We start from the raw sequence: 15,784 nt of genomic DNA, 5'->3' as shown, positions 1-15,784 counted from the left end.
CCACAATGCAAATAACTGCTGCTCAACAGCTGCTGCTAATCCATGCAGACCCCTGGCTGTAAAGGTGCCTGGAGCTGTGGCTCTGGGTGGGCTCAGAGCTGTCCCAGTGTCAGTAGTGCACTGTTTATCTCATTAGCACATCATGCAGGATCTGGATATACGGCTAAATACTACTGAGGACATAAGAGTACACTGTACACAGTGTACAGCCATAGCTACAGTCCTTCAAGGGCATCCCAGCAGCAAAAGCCCCCACCAGCTTCCCTCCTAGCTTGAAGCCCTTTCAAGCCCTTGCTATGCCAGAGGATGCCATACCTGCCAGGAGACAGCTAGTATGAAGCTGCTGGCAGTGTAAATAGGCGTCTCTATGGCAGCTTTTTGTACTGGTGTTACTCCACAATGCAGCACGGGATTTGCAGCTCATCTGGAAAGGGAGATGACTGTACAGGACTAGTGGTTGTATTCACCACTGTCCTCTTCTGAGACCGAGAATTGGGTGTTTATGTGCTTCTGAGATCTGGATCTCAGTCTGCTGGAAAGTATTATTGCAGATCGTTGTTGGAGGGATAGAGGGCTGAAACTCCTTTCCTGCCAACCCACAGTCAGACCCTGCTATCATTGCTCAAAACCCCCAAAGATTCAAATACAGCAAATACATCTGTTTGTTGCCTCCTAATGTCAGGAGATGTAAAAGCACCCTACAGGCCATCCACGCTTTTTAAACTGAGTTATTGCCCATTTCTGTCCAAACAAAACACAAAAAAGTGTTCGTCCTCTTAAACCATAGCCATAGAACCATAGAACACTTTAAGGATGGGATTCCAGATTTCAGCATATGGTTTATTCAGAATCAAACACATGGGACCAGATTCCTTCAGTGTTTTGCAGAACGTTTCTCAGTGCCAGACTCCTGACAAATATATATGATTTGTATATTTACAAATTGTATAGTTTAAGCTTTTAGTAAGATAACACACATCAAGCTGCAAAAACACTCTCCTTTTAAGGGGCTTGGAAAGCCAGAAAGTACCAAACTGAGGACCCAGTTAAGCTTTCTGCTTAAGAAATCTATCTTATCAGATTAATTTCTTAGAAGGGGTGAAGAGTCGTCTTCTAATTTCAACAGAGCAAGTTTAGAATCAATCATTACTGGTTAGCTATTGAAAATGGACACCAGGAATAATGTGAGTATTGGAAGGGTCAGCATGAGACACACTGATCCTTAGGAAACAAAGAGTTAATTCTGGTTCAGCTCCTGAGTTCAGCCCTTCCTTCTCAGGTTGTTGGCTAGAAGTTTGGCTGAATAAACTGAGGAAAAGGAATGCTGTTTGGAAGGGATGGAATGAACACTGAATGAATGAAAGGTTTTTCTGTGTTTATGTTATTTTCTATTACAAACATTATTTTTAGGGAAGGGCCTTGCTTGTTATGGTTACTTCTCTGCCAAATTCTTCCGTACCTTCAACATGAGGGCGTTCTCTTGGTTACGATGAACTCTTCAGCATATGAAAATGCAGCACAGATGATAGATTTTCCCTTGACTGGTAGGAAGTTGTCATAGAATCATAGAATTACCCAGGTTGGAAAAGACCTTGAAGATCATCAAGTCCAACCGCAGCCTAACCAGTACCCTAACTCTAACAACCCTACACTAAATCATATCCCTAAGTACCACATCCAAATGGCTCTTAAACACAACCAGGGATGGCGATTCAACCACCTCCCTGGGGAGCCTATTCCAGTACCTAACTACCCTTTCTGTAAAGAAGTTCTTCCTAATACCCAACCTAAACTTGCCCTGGCGCAACTTGAGGCCATTTCCCTTCGTCCTGTCACTTGTCACTACTGAGAAGAGACCTGCCCCACTCTCACTGTAAGAACCTTTCAGGTACTGGAAGAGGGCGATAAGGTCTCCCCTCAGCCTCCTTTTCCCCAGGCTAAACAGCCCCAGCTCCCTCAGCCTCCCCTCTCCATGTAATTAATATGACCTTGCAGTAATTATTTTCAAATTAACTGAAATTACAGATGGTCCAGCTTTACTGGTCTTTTTATCATAGGAAAGAGACAAATGTTGTGTCTTTTCATGGGAAGAAAAAATACACCACACATTCAGGTAGATGTTTTAAAAGATGAAATGTCTAAGACCAATCATATCTGAGTACATCAGACTGATTGTCTTTTAAATGCTTCCTCTCATTAATGTTACATGCAAAATAATAACCACTGTGTATCGATTTTGTGTTAAATGCAGCTCCATTAAAATGGTGTGAGGATCCTTAATTATCACTCAGGTATTTCCTGTGGTTATTTTATGATGAACTTGTTTTTCTTTTTCTTTAATGGCAAGAGCATAATTCTAATCCCACCTTGACCTGACTGAAGTTAGAATGCCTGCTGACCTGAATCCCCAGAGGATCAAGGTGTTCAGCAATGATTAACGCAGGTTTCCGTGCTTCATCCCTGGCTCTCTCCAGCCCATTAATTGGCTGTAGTGAGCTTGCCATGAAGTATTGATCAAAGGTTAGCGAGCAGAGTGGCAATTTTCAGCGTACAAACATTGCTGGCTCCTATAGAATGAACAGAAGTAGATGGGAGCAAAATTATAGATAATACATATTTTATTTTGAATTGACTCCTTCAATCATCAAATAATGAACTTTAAAAGAATAATTACATTTGCCTGTTGTTCTGAAGGTGAAAAAAAGGAATTAGAAGAATTAGATAAATGAGGGTGAGGAGTTATGGAGTCTCCTTCTCTAGATATATTCAGAACCAGCCTGGATGCCTCTCTGTGTGACCTGCTGTAGGGAACCTGCCTTAGCAGGAGGTTGGACTAGATGAGCTCCAGAGGTCCCTTCCCATCCCTGTGGTCCTGTGTGGATTGTTAGCAGTTGGTATCTCTTAGAGGAGTGTATTAACGGCAGCCTCTGTAACACTGAGGCCCACACCTCAATAAAGAAAGAAAATAAGAAATAATAATAATAATAAAAGACTCCTTAGAAGCTCAGTTCATGAGATTAGTAGGAAAATGTTCTATTTTTACATGGTTTTCCTCAGTCTCCACTAGCAGTCATTGCTGGGTACAGGGTGTGAAGTTAATGGGTGCCAAACAAGACCCCTTAAGCTCCTAAGATCCAAGAATGGGCAGATCTGGTTGGGGCATTATGGGACTCTTACAAAATTGTTATTTTCCCTTCTATTTTGTTGACTATATCAAAATGAATGAGGTGAGGAAGTGATAACAGTGAAAACTCCCAAGTTTTACGACAAATTCAATTGAAATTAGGAAATAGTTGCTACCACAGGAAAGCCCCACTGCTTCACTGGCTTTTTTTTTCCCCTTAGAAAATGGGGAAAAACGGTCACCCTGCCTCATTGCCCAACAGTTGGTTGCAGTGTGAAATGGGGAAAGCCAAACCCGCAGTGTTTCCTGCCAGTGAGAGTTTCCTTCAGCAGAGCCTGAGGCTGGTTTTCGATGCGGTCATTGCAGTGGAGCGGTGTCACAGCAGGCCCCGAGTCCCGTGTTGGAGCTGTTACTGCCTCGCTGTATTTATGAGTTCTGTGGTGTTTCGGGTACAGTTCGTACTGTCAGGCCGGGGTGCGTTTTTCCGAGCTGACTGACTGGCAGCTATTCAAACTCCAACAAGTCAGCGACTGCCTTCTGTGTGCTACAAAGCGTAGACACAGAGATTGATAAAAAAGAGCACGACAATCCTTAGCGTTCAACTCAAGGAAACGGCGCTTGAAGCGACAGACCGCTGACTCAAAGAATGGAAAGGCTCTTTCCAACAAGTTCCCACAGCGGGGTGATGTTTTCGAGCCCCCTGAATCACAGAATGACCCGGGTTGGAAGGGGATCATGTAGTTCCAACCCCCTGCCTGGCAGGGCCACCAAACATACACATTTACTAGATCAGGTTGCCCAGGGCCCCGTCCAACCTGGCCTTGAACACCTCCAAGGACGGGGCATCCACAGCCTCCCTTACCCCCACTGCACACGCCGACATCCCCCACCCCACTGCCTCCTTCTCACCCCTCAGCGCTTCCCGCCCGCCTGGCTCCGCCCAAGATGGCGGCGGTCCCGCCCCGTGCGGGCGGTGTCCCGGAGCCCGGCCCCGGCGGGTGCATGACCGCGGCCGAGCGGGGAGAGCGCGGCGGGGTCGGGGCGGCAGTTGGAGCGTGGAGCGTCGGGCGGGGCCGGCTGAGCAGCGCGGTGAGGGCAGCGCGGAACCGGTGTCTTCCCGCTTGGGGTTCTGCCGCCGGAGCGTGGGCGGGAGGCAGAGGCTGAAACTTTCCTGACGGAGCGTTTCCCTCTCTGGGGCTCCGGGCGCTCCGCCGCGGCCATGTTGGGAGCCGGGGGCTGCCCCGCGGGCGGAGGGGCGGCGCGGGGCCGGGAGCTGCCGCTGCTCGGCGGGAGGGCGCTGCGGGCGGCTGACGGGAAGCGAAGGGGCGGCGGCGGGAGCTTGTTTGTCCCGTCCGAAAGGAGTTGGGCTTTAACGGGGGGAAAAGCCCCGCAGCTGCCAGTATCGGGCGTTACGTAAGTGTGTGGAGACCTCCACCCGGTGCTCGTGGGCTCCAGGGGTGCGTGAGTTGGGCCCCAAATTGAGAAATAGTTAAAAAGCAGCAGCAGGAAGGAGGTGGAATTGCGGAGCTGCGTCTGTCAGCGCGTCGGTTGGACGTGCGTTTCTTAGGGGAGCTGCGATGGATGTGTGCTGCCCGGGCAGGCGGGCACGCTCGGCTCCTGAGCTGGAGCTGGCTGTGCAGCGGTGGCAGGGCGGTGTGTGCCGGCTGAGTGCCACAGTTGTCAGTGAGGCAGCAGCCCTCGGGACGGCCCGGCTTCGGGAGGCTGGTTCCGTACCGCCGAGCTCCGAGCTGTGCCGGCACGGGTTGCGGCCGGGCCAGCGGCTGGGGCGGGCCTGAAACCAAAGCCTGCAACCGGGGCGGATTTCAGAGCTGAGATTGTCGATTCCTCTTTCTTTCCCGGAATAAGGAGAACTTCAGCGCTCAGCTTTCGGTTCTGTGGTGTGTTTTGGATTGGTTGAGGCTCTTTGAAAGTAGGGAAGCGCTTAAAGGCTTAATGTCAGTGCGGAGACCCCACGGACTGCAGCCATCAGCGTGAGGGGAGGACGGGGATCTTCAGCACCGAAGGAGCTTTTTACCCCCCCTTTGAATTGTGTTGTGTAAATAACGTTGACTAATCCAGTGAGAAATCCCTGTGTAGCTGAATACAGGCTGGAGCAGCTGAGTTTTGTTCAAAGTATTTAAAACTTTGTGCAGCAAATACTCTGTGGCTCTGGGCAGCCTGGCCTGGTTGTTGGCAACCCTGCACATAGCAGGGGGGTGAAACTATATGATCACTGTCCTTTTCAACCCAGGTTATTCTGTGATTCTATGAAATACAGGGTTTGCTGTTGTACAACTTTGTGTTCGTGATTTAGTGGAGGACTTATTACGTTTGAAAGGGGAATGAAAGCTGCTTTGTAGGTGGGTGTGGTAAAACATACTTCCACCAAGCCATTATCTTGGCGTTGGCATAAACTATAAGCCCTGATGACAACTGCGTTAGCAAGTAGAGTCCTGCAAATTCCTACCCACGTCAGTAGTGCTGTTGCAGTGAATGGGTCTGCGTGCAGAAAGAGTCGTTTGACTGAGAGCTGCTGGACGAAGATTCTCCTTTTCCAAAAGGAAGCATCGTTGTGTGCAAGTGTTACTGAACAGAGCACTATTTTTCATGATGTTTTTACAGCCTGATATTTTACACAGTCAAAAATGCACTGATATGTTTGCTTTGGCTCCTCGATGTTACATAAATAGGTAGGAATGTTGCTACCATGGGTGTAATGATACTTTCCTCCTGCTTCTGTTGCAACAATGAATAATTTAAGGGTTTTGAAATCTATTTTCAAGTGGTGCTGTTTGTTTTGTTTTGTTTTTTTTTACCCCCCTTTGCGTGTTGGCATTTTACAGCAATACAGTGTTCAGAATGTTACATATTCAACATAGGAGCATTTAGGCTTTTTGTCTAAGTGGAAAAGAAGGGCAAACAGTTGAACTTTCAGGCTTTCAAACACAGTAACGCTTGCCCCAGCCCTGTTCCTGGCACATAACGTGGCACCATGCAAGCAATGAGCTCTGTGGGGCTGTGATGCAATGTGTCCTGGTGCTCAGCAGGGCAGTGGGCTGCCACCCCTCCTGTACAAGGGATGGCATTGTAATGGGTGCTCCAGTGCTCTACATGCTTTCCACAGAACTCGGAAGTGCATCGAGTGCATTTGACAAGCTGTCAGAGGCTGCTGAGTGTGTTTCCCAAGAAGGCCTTGTAGTTAAGTTGTTATGATTAAGGGATTCTTTCAGGAACTGCTTATGTGAGAGGACTGAATCCTCTGTTCTGCTTCGACTGACAGGCAGCCTGCCTCCCTGGAACTGGTTTATGGCCTGAAGCGTGCGGTAACTTTTTTCTTAAGTAAGCACTTCTATATAGCGTATAACATTGACGTGTGACGTGTGGAAGTGCCTCCGCGTGCGCCTCCAAAGGCAGTGATTGATGCTTACCACTGAAACAAGCTGATTTTGAAGAGAGGCTTGTGGAGTGGGTTTGGCGACACTTGAAGCTGCTGTAACTGGGTGGTGGGTTATGTTTTGTGCTAATGATGCTGCTCCTCTTCACAGAATCACAGAATGACCCGGGTTGGAAGGGACCTCAAGGATCATGTAGTTCCAACCCCCCTGCCTGGCAGGGCCACCAAACATACACCTTTACTAGATCAGGTTGCCCAGGGCCCCGTCCAACCTGGCCTTGAACACCTCCAAGGACGGGGCATCCACAACCTCCCTGGGCAGCCTGTTCCAGGGCCTAACCACTCTCCTAGTGAAGAATTTCCTCCTAACATCCAAATCAGTGTTTCTTCCTTGCTGAAGTTGATTGTATTGAACGCCAAGCTGTAAGGGAAGGAGGTGTGTAGAATCCACACGAACCATTCTGTGATAATGGAAGCTGGCAGAGCAGCTGGGACAGCAAAAAAGCATCTCTCTGCTCTCACTGTGCTGCTGGGCAAAGCAGGTGGGGAGAGGCTCCTGCTAAAGATAGATTCTGTATCCAAACGCACTTGGGAGTGGGCTGGGGAATGTAAGGTCGCATAGTTTGAAAGATCCTCCTAGAAACAGTCTCTGTAGTGGAAATGTAAAAGGCCTTTCTAGGCATTTTTATCTGGCTCTGGGAGATGTTAAGGGTAATGGGCTTGTCTTGCAGGTTTGACAATAAAGCTTTTGTTTGTCTTCATTTAAAAACATTTACATTCCACGAGCTATTCTTACCCAACCAGTGAATGAAAAGGAAATGACAGTTCTTCCTTCTAAGTTAGGGTATTCCAGAATTCCCAATAGCATACTGAAGGAATTCTTAAGCTGCAATTTATTAGGATAAAATAGGAGTTAAAATAGGAGCTGCCATGGCCTGTGCCCTGAAAAAGTGAGACTTGGGACAGCTATTTACAGGAGCATTTGTCTTTCCATCCTGCTATCTGTACTTAAGAAGGTCAGAAGAGATTCTGGGTTAGGATTGTGCTGGAGAACTGCAGAGGGTCTCATGGCCTCATTTCTGCTGTTTCTGTGTCCGCTTTGAATTTGTTGCTTCGTATTTTTCTGCAGTGTCGTGGTCGTAGAGTCACAGAATGGCCCAGACTGGAAGGGACCTCAAGGACTATGAATCTCCAGCCCCTCCACAGGCAGAGCCACCAACCTCCACGTTTAATACCAGACCAGGCTGCCCAGGGCCCCATCCAACCTGGCCTTGAACACCTCCACTTGATGGTGTCTTTTGTTAACATTGCTTTTGTTAACATCTTTGGGTATCAGCACTTATCCTCTCCATCCATACCAGCTGCTTAGAGCACCGATAATAAGGCAGTTTGTGAAGTGCCTTAAGGAATACTTTGCAAACAGAGTAACCAGAGAACTGCTTGTTAGGAGGCTGCACTGCTTTAGAAATAGAGTTGTCCTGTCTCATCTTTCATCCAGCCCATGTTGTCCCTTTGTGGCTCACGACAGGCAGTGCTGGTTTGTGCATGAACGCAGCAAGCCTTATTTTGCCAGCAGAGATGACTTGGTGAAGCATTTGGGACAAGTGATGGCATCGTCCCTTGTTGTATGTGCTGACGGAGGCTGTGTAGGAGGTGGAACTGGTGAGATCGGAGGCTCGCACTGATTTATCTCCTGACCTGCTTCAGAAATGTGGACTATCTGCTGTGCTCGTGTTTAGTTCAGCAGTTTTCCCCAGTGGAACTATTTTCAAAGCATTAGAGATGGCACATGAAAAATTCACGCTGTTTTGTTTGGCGGTGGTGCAGAAGGTCAAGTGTTGCACTTAAGAACACTACATGTAATGCTAATAGAGATTAAAGTACTGTTGCGGTACTGATGTGCCTTCATAGCTGAGTTCGTCCACAAAAAGGCAGAGAATTACTGTGTCAGAGCCTTTAATCACAGGGTTGTATGAGGGTTTTGGTTAACTTAATCCTTTGTGTTCATGTTTATTCCTCAGTAAGTCAAATGAGCGTGTCCTCCTTGCACAAAGATCAGGAGGAAAGCTGAAGACATGTGACCTGGAAATATGGAGCATAACCATTACTTGAAGCCTGTTACTGAAATGCATATGGAACAGGAATGTATGTTAAGTGACTGCACCCGATGGGCTGTCCTCGGGGAGGGGTGAGCTCTTCCTCTGATCCCAGAGAGAAGTTTCCTTACAAATCAGTCACTTAATGCCGATTAGGTGTCTGCTTTGCAGATGGTCTGTGTCTGTCTTGGGTTTACAGTTGCTTTAAGTTTGTACAGGCCTTACGGAGCTTCTGTACCTCTCGTGCGCATTCAGCTTCTGTAATTAATTGTAATAAGGCTGGATGGAGTTCTGCTTGAAACTGGTGCTGCCCAAAGCCTTTGATTTGTGGGGTCAGACTTGACTTGATGAAACCTTTAATTGTTTGACTCTCGTTTGTATTGAAAAGCTGCCCTGTTTCTTCTCTCTTTTTCAGTTCTCCTCACTTGATTCCAGTGGCATCACCGAGGTTACAGTCAGGCTTGTGCTGGTCCCGTTTCACCCATTTGGGTGGTGTGGCCAGATACTGTGGTTACTGAAATGTATTCATTGGTACTTGTGTTACCGAGTCTGACTTGGAAACATCCAAGCTCTGTTGCTGCTTTAGGACAAGACGGACCTTTAGTGCGGTTGGTTTTGAGCGCTTGTGTGCTTTCTAGTAGAATCATAGAATTACCCAGGTTGGAAAAGACCTTGAAGATCATCAAGTCCAACCGCAGCCTAACTAGTACCCTAACTCTAACAACCCTCCACTAAATCATATCCCTGAGTACCACATCCAAACGGCTCTTAAACACATCCAGGGATGGTGATTCAACCACCTCTCTGGGGAGCCTATTCAAGTACTGAACTACCCTTTTTGTAAAGAAGTTCTTCCTAATATCCAACCTAAACTTGCCCTGGTGCAAGTAGCTCAGATACACTTTATTTTTCTTTCCTATACAGCTGTCACCTGAATTGTAAATGCTTGTAGCAATGAATGAGCTGCCTGCTTCCTGATACTGTGACCCTGCAGAATCCAGTCTGCCTGGTCTATGTAAATGTAACGTGTTAAACATAATTGTTAGCAACTTAATTGCTCATTGTGATGAAGATAATAGATGAGCAGGCAATGAAGGCAAGGCCAGTATCATTTTCTTCCCTTCAAAGAATGCTGAAGCACAATAATGTTAAAAATCATGTGCTTATTGATTAATGCTTGTCGGCGGGGGCTATGCATTGAATGAGGCTGGTTCTTGCCTAGGCCAGAAAGTAATGGAGCTGTGCTGGTGCTTTTCTGAAGGAGCCAGATTTGGGGTTGTGTCCTTCCCACTCATGGAAGTGCTGCGCACTGAGCAGGGTAAGGAAATGAGGCTGTGCTGAGCTGTGTGCAACCCGCAGCACTGAGACATAGCATAAGCATTCTTCTCTTTTAAGTAACATCTCTACAAGAATTCCATTTGTAAAGATTGCTTTAATCATCAGGATGCTGCAGCAAAAAGAAACGCTTGTGTGCCAAGTGACCGGTTTCATACGCAGCCACTTCAAGGATATTATCAGTCAAGTGGCCTGGAGTGCAATGTATTTGCTGAAGTTTCTGACTTCCTCAGTGTGCTTTGTTGTGGATAAGTGAAATTTCTTATGGGGGTTGGTTAGGTTAGATTTTAGGAGGGAGTTTTTCACACAGAGGGTGGTGACGCACTGGAACAGGTTGCCCAAGGAGGTTGTGATGCCCCATCCCTGCAGGCATTCAAGGCCAGGCTGGATATGGCTCTGGGCAGCCTGCTCTGGTGGTTGGTGACCCTGCACGTAGCAGGGGGTTGAAACTACATGATCATTGTGGTCCTTTTCAACCCAGGCCATTCTATGATTGTGAGAGTGTGGATGCCTAAAGTGGGAAATGAGACAAACATGATGGAAGTCTTAACAACGATGCTTGAGAGTCTTGATTTCATAGCATCTACAGACTGATACTGTGTGTAAAACAATACTGCTCTCCTTAAGCGGATTTATCTAGTCTGCCATTTTGAAGCCCCTGGTTCTTTCTTGTTTCCTGTTTGCTTTGGGGAAGATGTGGGGCTTATTTCCAGCAATTTGCCATCACTCGGGGATTGTTTTGTTTGATCAGATCTTGAAAGTTCTGCATCTCGAGGGCAGAATCCAACTGAAAGTACAGCCTTGCCCAAGCTTTGGATCCACGTGCCTCAGTTTTAAGCCACGATGATGCTTAAGCATTCCCTGTTAGAGCTGTATTCTCTTAGGTTGCCCTAGAGATCATTTAATTAAAACCTTTAGCCTCTTCTCCCCCTGTTTTCTCCTTGCAGGGACTTGTATTTTGAAAGCTCACGCAGTGACCTTGGGCCGAGTTAGCTCTTTGCTGGCAGCAGGAGTAGGAGCGCAGCTTGCGGGTTGCTGTCATCTCACACCAAGAGCTTGCTGCAGTGACTTGTATGGTTGTGGGTAGTTTTTTGTTTCACTTGATTTTTTTAATCTCTTGTGAACTAGCAGAATCACTCAGCTTGTGATTTACACATCAGTGATATGAAGCATAGGCTTAGGAGCAGTGTGTGCTGGTAGGGGTTAGCAGAGAAGTGCAGCGTCCCCCTGCTCTGCTGCTCTGTTTCCTTCTCCTCCTTGCAGGGGATGAGGAGTTGCTGGGTGACCCCATAAGTGGCAGCCCAAGGCCACCCTTGGTTTGCATGTGGCACCAAGTTGCTCAGGGGGGCTGAGTGCTGCCTGTGTTGTGAGATAGCAGTGATTGCTGTTAGCCCTCACTGCAGGCCTTGATCTTGGAATGTGATTTTTTTGAACCGAGGGCAACAACAAACAAACTGGGAAACCTTGTGTACCAACATCTGCATTCCCTCCTTGGTGCTTTCTCCTTGGTAGAGAGGGGGCTGGCAGCTGGGTAGTTTCTTCCTACTACTGTTGCAGTAGAGGTGAAGCTGGTTGTTTACCTAAAACCTCATTTAAGGTTCTTTGCTAGTGCAGGTGGTGGTAGGTGGCTGTAGAGATTTAAAAAGCGATAACAGTGTGTCTAGATGTTAACGCTGAACACAGGTAAATGTAGGTTGTGTGTGCACACCCATGCGTGCTTGTGTTTGCACTGGGACTTGGAGTGCTTCAAAGAACTGAGGTTCTGTTGGAAGGTATGTGTGGGGTATGCCTGAATAGTAATGTCATTAAAAAAAGAAACACAATAGAATGAGTCATGTTGATGTAACTTGAATCTGTTGCTATTCTCTGGGCGGGGGAAGGAAAGTGTTTACTGTAATATCATGTTTGCTCGTGGGTTGAAGCCAGCCTGCTTTCTGTGCCCGGCCCTGACTGAGCATCTCCTCACCATAAATGTGCATCGCTACATGAAGAGGGTGGGGCTCTAACTTTTAAGTTTGGTGCTGTGGGATGTAGGGATTCAGCAGTGTCCTTCTTGGGCATCTGTCTTTAAGAGAGTGATGGGCAAAGCTTTGGGGACCTTGGCAAGAACAGGAACAAGAAAATCCAGTTTGGAACATCTGGCTGGGGAAGGAGATAGGTAGCAAGCGTTGTGTCTTGGTTTGTTTTTCTCCCTTCCATTTGGACTCCCTGTCTTCTCTTCAGAGATAAGCAACAAGCATTTCAGCAATCAGAAAACTTAAAGATAGTGGTGGTTATTCTGGTTGAAGGCCAGAAAGAAATTTATCATCTGCAGCAAAGCTGACTTAAGCATGGTGCTAGGGAAGTCTTAGAATCACAAGGTTGGAAAGGACCTACAAGATCATCTAGTCCAACTGTCCTCCTATCACCATTACTACCACTAAGCCATATCTTATAGCTCCTGATCCAGACACCTCTTGAACAAATACAGTGGATATAGTTGAATATAGTGTCTATAGTTTTGAAATGTTTGTCTTGTATTTGAGTAAGTCTGCTTGTCTAAACTACTTTAGCATGTTCATTGAAATTGTTCATAGGGGTAGTACGGCTCTCAAAGCAGTTACTTAGAAGTTGCTTTTTAATCACATTTAGCTGTGGGTTTGTGGAATGTAAATAAGGGAGCATATTTGTTTAGGTAAAGCGTGATAAGGGAGACCTCTGCAGATGAATTCCTGTATGGGAGTTCTGTTGCTGTTCTGTAGGGAAGTACCTCAGTTTGAGCAGCATCAAGGCCTTGTTCCAGCCCTGCTTCATTTCATTTAAAGGCCGATCCCACACCAGAGGCAGGCAATCTGAATGAACAGATAAGTGAATATAGAGGACCCTTTTTTGACCCCTGCATGGGAAGCTCTGAGTTAAGGGCACGTTAAAGAGCTGGTTGCAGGGGTGTGAATCGCTGCAGGAACTTATTTTCAGCTGACCTTTGGGTACTGTAATGTCTTGCCCTTACATGAGAAGATCTTATTCGCTGTTCGGGAAAGAAAAAGGGGATGGTTTAATCCATAACTGGAACATATTATTCTGTAGCTTATTTTATCAGCACTTCCTGACACGCAAAGCCTTCCTGCCTCAACTTTCAGCCAGTTCAAGTCACTCACCGTTTTTCAGGAGCAATGAGGAGCTGTGTGACCTGCCCTCTGTGGTGGGCTGCCTGTGGGCATTATGTAATTGGGATGGATGTAGATGTGTTCAAGTCAAGATGTATGTAATAACATTACTAGAGGGGAAGCCTCCGAGTCTGTTGCCTGAAGCTCTCAGGAACAGCACTGTAGGTGCTGTCTGTGTAATAAAGATAGCAGCTGTCAGCTGAATGGAACATTTCTGCTTCTAAAAAGGACTAATCAGTTGCTAAAAATTCTCAGGAGTTAATACTTACTGAAATCTAGTCCAAGTTGGCACTTGTGAGCCAGCAGGTTCTGTCGGATATTCAGAGCAATGTGGGGTTGGTGCCATCCTTCTGGAAGTCTGCTGTTGAATCAGTTCTGTTCTCATTACAAACTTGTTTTTTTTTTTCCTACTTTTAGGATACTTGTGAAAGATGGTGGATCGCTTGGCAAACAGCGAGGCAAATACTAGAAGAATAAGCATAGTGGAAAACTGCTTTGGAGCAGCTGGTCAGCCTTTGACTATCCCTGGTCGCGTTCTCATCGGAGAGGGAGTATTAACGAAGCTGTGTAGGAAGAAGCCCAAAGCGAGGCAGTTCTTCCTGTTCAATGACATTCTTGTCTACGGTAATATTGTCATCCAGAAAAAGAAATACAACAAACAGCACATAATCCCGTTGGAGAACGTCACCATTGATTCCATCCAGGATGAGGGAGACTTGCGGAATGGGTGGCTCATCAAGACGCCTACCAAGTCTTTTGCAGTTTATGCCGCCACAGCTACGGAGAAGTCTGAATGGATGAACCATATAAATAAGTGCGTTTCTGATTTGCTTTCCAAGAGCGGGAAGACTCCTAGCAATGAGCATGCGGCTGTCTGGGTGCCGGACTCGGAAGCCACTGTCTGCATGCGCTGTCAGAAAGCAAAATTTACCCCCGTCAACCGCCGTCACCACTGTCGCAAGTGCGGCTTTGTCGTCTGCGGCCCTTGCTCTGAGAAGAGATTCCTTCTCCCCAGCCAGTCTTCCAAGCCTGTACGGATATGCGACTTCTGCTATGAGCTTCTTTCTACTGGGGAGATGACTGCTTGTCAGTCCACGAGATCAGACTCCTACAGCCAGTCGCCTAAGTGTTCTTTAAATGATGCATCTGATGATGACGACGATGAAGACAGTAGTGATTAAAGACCAAATGTTTGTGTTTCAGACCGTATGGAGCTGCTTTTGGGGGAAGCTTGTAGTGAGGTTCCCTGGAAAATTCCTGTTCTAGCCATGAAATATGCCTGAATATCTTCAATTGTGATGTGCCTCGATCTATGAGTTCTCTAGACAATAGATTTTTCACTCCTCTGCAGGGATAGACTGTTGGAAATGTTACCAGATTGTTTTCCAATTTCTTATACTTGAGTTATGTCTAAGTTAGACTTCTGTGGAAGATTGGAAAATAGAAAGTACTTTCTTGATTGAACAACCCACGCTTCCTAATGTTTCATATCAATATGTTATGTGGGGTTGGTCGGTTTCTTTTGGTATGGAGAGGGAAACTGTAAGTGTGCGTAGAACAGTGATGTCTTGGTTAACCCCACAGCCCATCTGTTTTACTAAACATGGTATACGACAAGTTGAAATGTGACATGATTACGAACCTCAGTGTCACAGAACTTGGGAACTGTCTTGTTTTGCTCTTATTTATGACCTCCTATACCAAGCAGTGCCTTGTAACACTTTGTGCTGATTCAGGAAGAAGCAATCCTATTCTGCGTTGTCTGTATTCACCTGATGCTGGTATCTGAGAGATTGTTGGTGCTATAGAGAATAACTGCTGTGTTCAAAGCGGAGCTCTCAGCTGCACACCCACAGGCTGAGGAGATCTGGATCCCACACCCTCACCGCTTACACAGCCCCAAAGCTGCCTGACCCAGCAGGCTTCAGTGGGGTTCTTTCCACAGGAGCTGTGCTGTGGGTTGGGACCTGGAGGTGAGAAGCTGCGGGTGACATCTCACAGGGATATCCACACGTTTAGAGCAGTTTAGAAGTTTAAAATCTGGCGAATGCACGTTGAGATTTTAGTGGGGCAATACAGCATTTTGCTGTGATAGTTTATATTTTTGGAGCTACTTCCCAAATGCGACACTAACTTGTTTCTCAAGACATTGATGAGAGGGTTTTTTTTTTCCTACTTTCTTCCCAAATCTCACTGGCTTTGTATAAGAGTAACCTCACATTTTGAACAAGCAGCCTGCAAATCTGCGTATGAAATTGGCTTTCCTTTGTACACAGCTGACCTCAGGATACACGTGAGATGCAAGTTGTTTCATTCTAAGTGTGTACCCAGGACCAAGAAAGATATATTTAAGAACTATAATAAGATAGTGCAGAAAATGTCTCTACCGTAGCATTCATTTTTATTCTTAATAAGTTCTTAATACAGAAATGTCATGTTCCTGTGTATATGTCAAGGTTAGACTTGTGAAAACATGTTAACCCCAAATGCTATGTTTTTATATTTTTATAAAGGTAATGTCAATTTCGAAGGGGAAAAATATCTTTGAGATAGTTGAATATAATAGCAACTGACTTTATACAGAAAAAGGTTAAACTTTTGTGTATCTTTAAGTGACAGTTTCTGCACTGTTTGCCTTGGCTGGCAATAATTGGGTTAAGTATTTATTGAATAAACAATCGATGCTGCA

General features: G+C 46.2%; 1 protein-coding gene across 3 annotated transcripts in view; it reads left to right on the top strand.

The window, feature by feature from the left end:
- PLEKHF2 (pleckstrin homology and FYVE domain containing 2) overlaps positions 1 to 15,784 on the top strand; it is a 23,863-nt gene extending 8,079 nt beyond the window's left edge. The window contains exons 1-2 of one of the 3 annotated variants that reach the window (XM_015855964.3): positions 4,115 to 4,213; positions 13,513 to 15,784. In XM_015855964.3, the coding sequence (XP_015711450.1) occupies positions 13,527 to 14,276 (750 nt within the window). In that variant the 5' untranslated portion in view covers positions 4,115 to 4,213; positions 13,513 to 13,526 and the 3' untranslated portion in view covers positions 14,277 to 15,784. Of the gene's footprint in view, positions 1 to 4,114; positions 4,214 to 4,373; positions 4,538 to 13,512 lie in introns of those variants that run through there. The other 2 variants (XM_015855965.2, XM_085537186.1) reach the window with 2 other exon arrangements.

The sequence above is a fragment of the Coturnix japonica genome, chromosome 2 (assembly GCF_054131305.1).
Source record: "Coturnix japonica strain WE chromosome 2, WE-NBRP24, whole genome shotgun sequence".
NCBI classification, from domain to species: domain Eukaryota; kingdom Metazoa; phylum Chordata; class Aves; order Galliformes; family Phasianidae; genus Coturnix; species Coturnix japonica.
The sequence above is the reverse complement of the archived record's forward strand: the minus strand, read 5'-3'. Positions and strand labels throughout refer to the sequence as shown.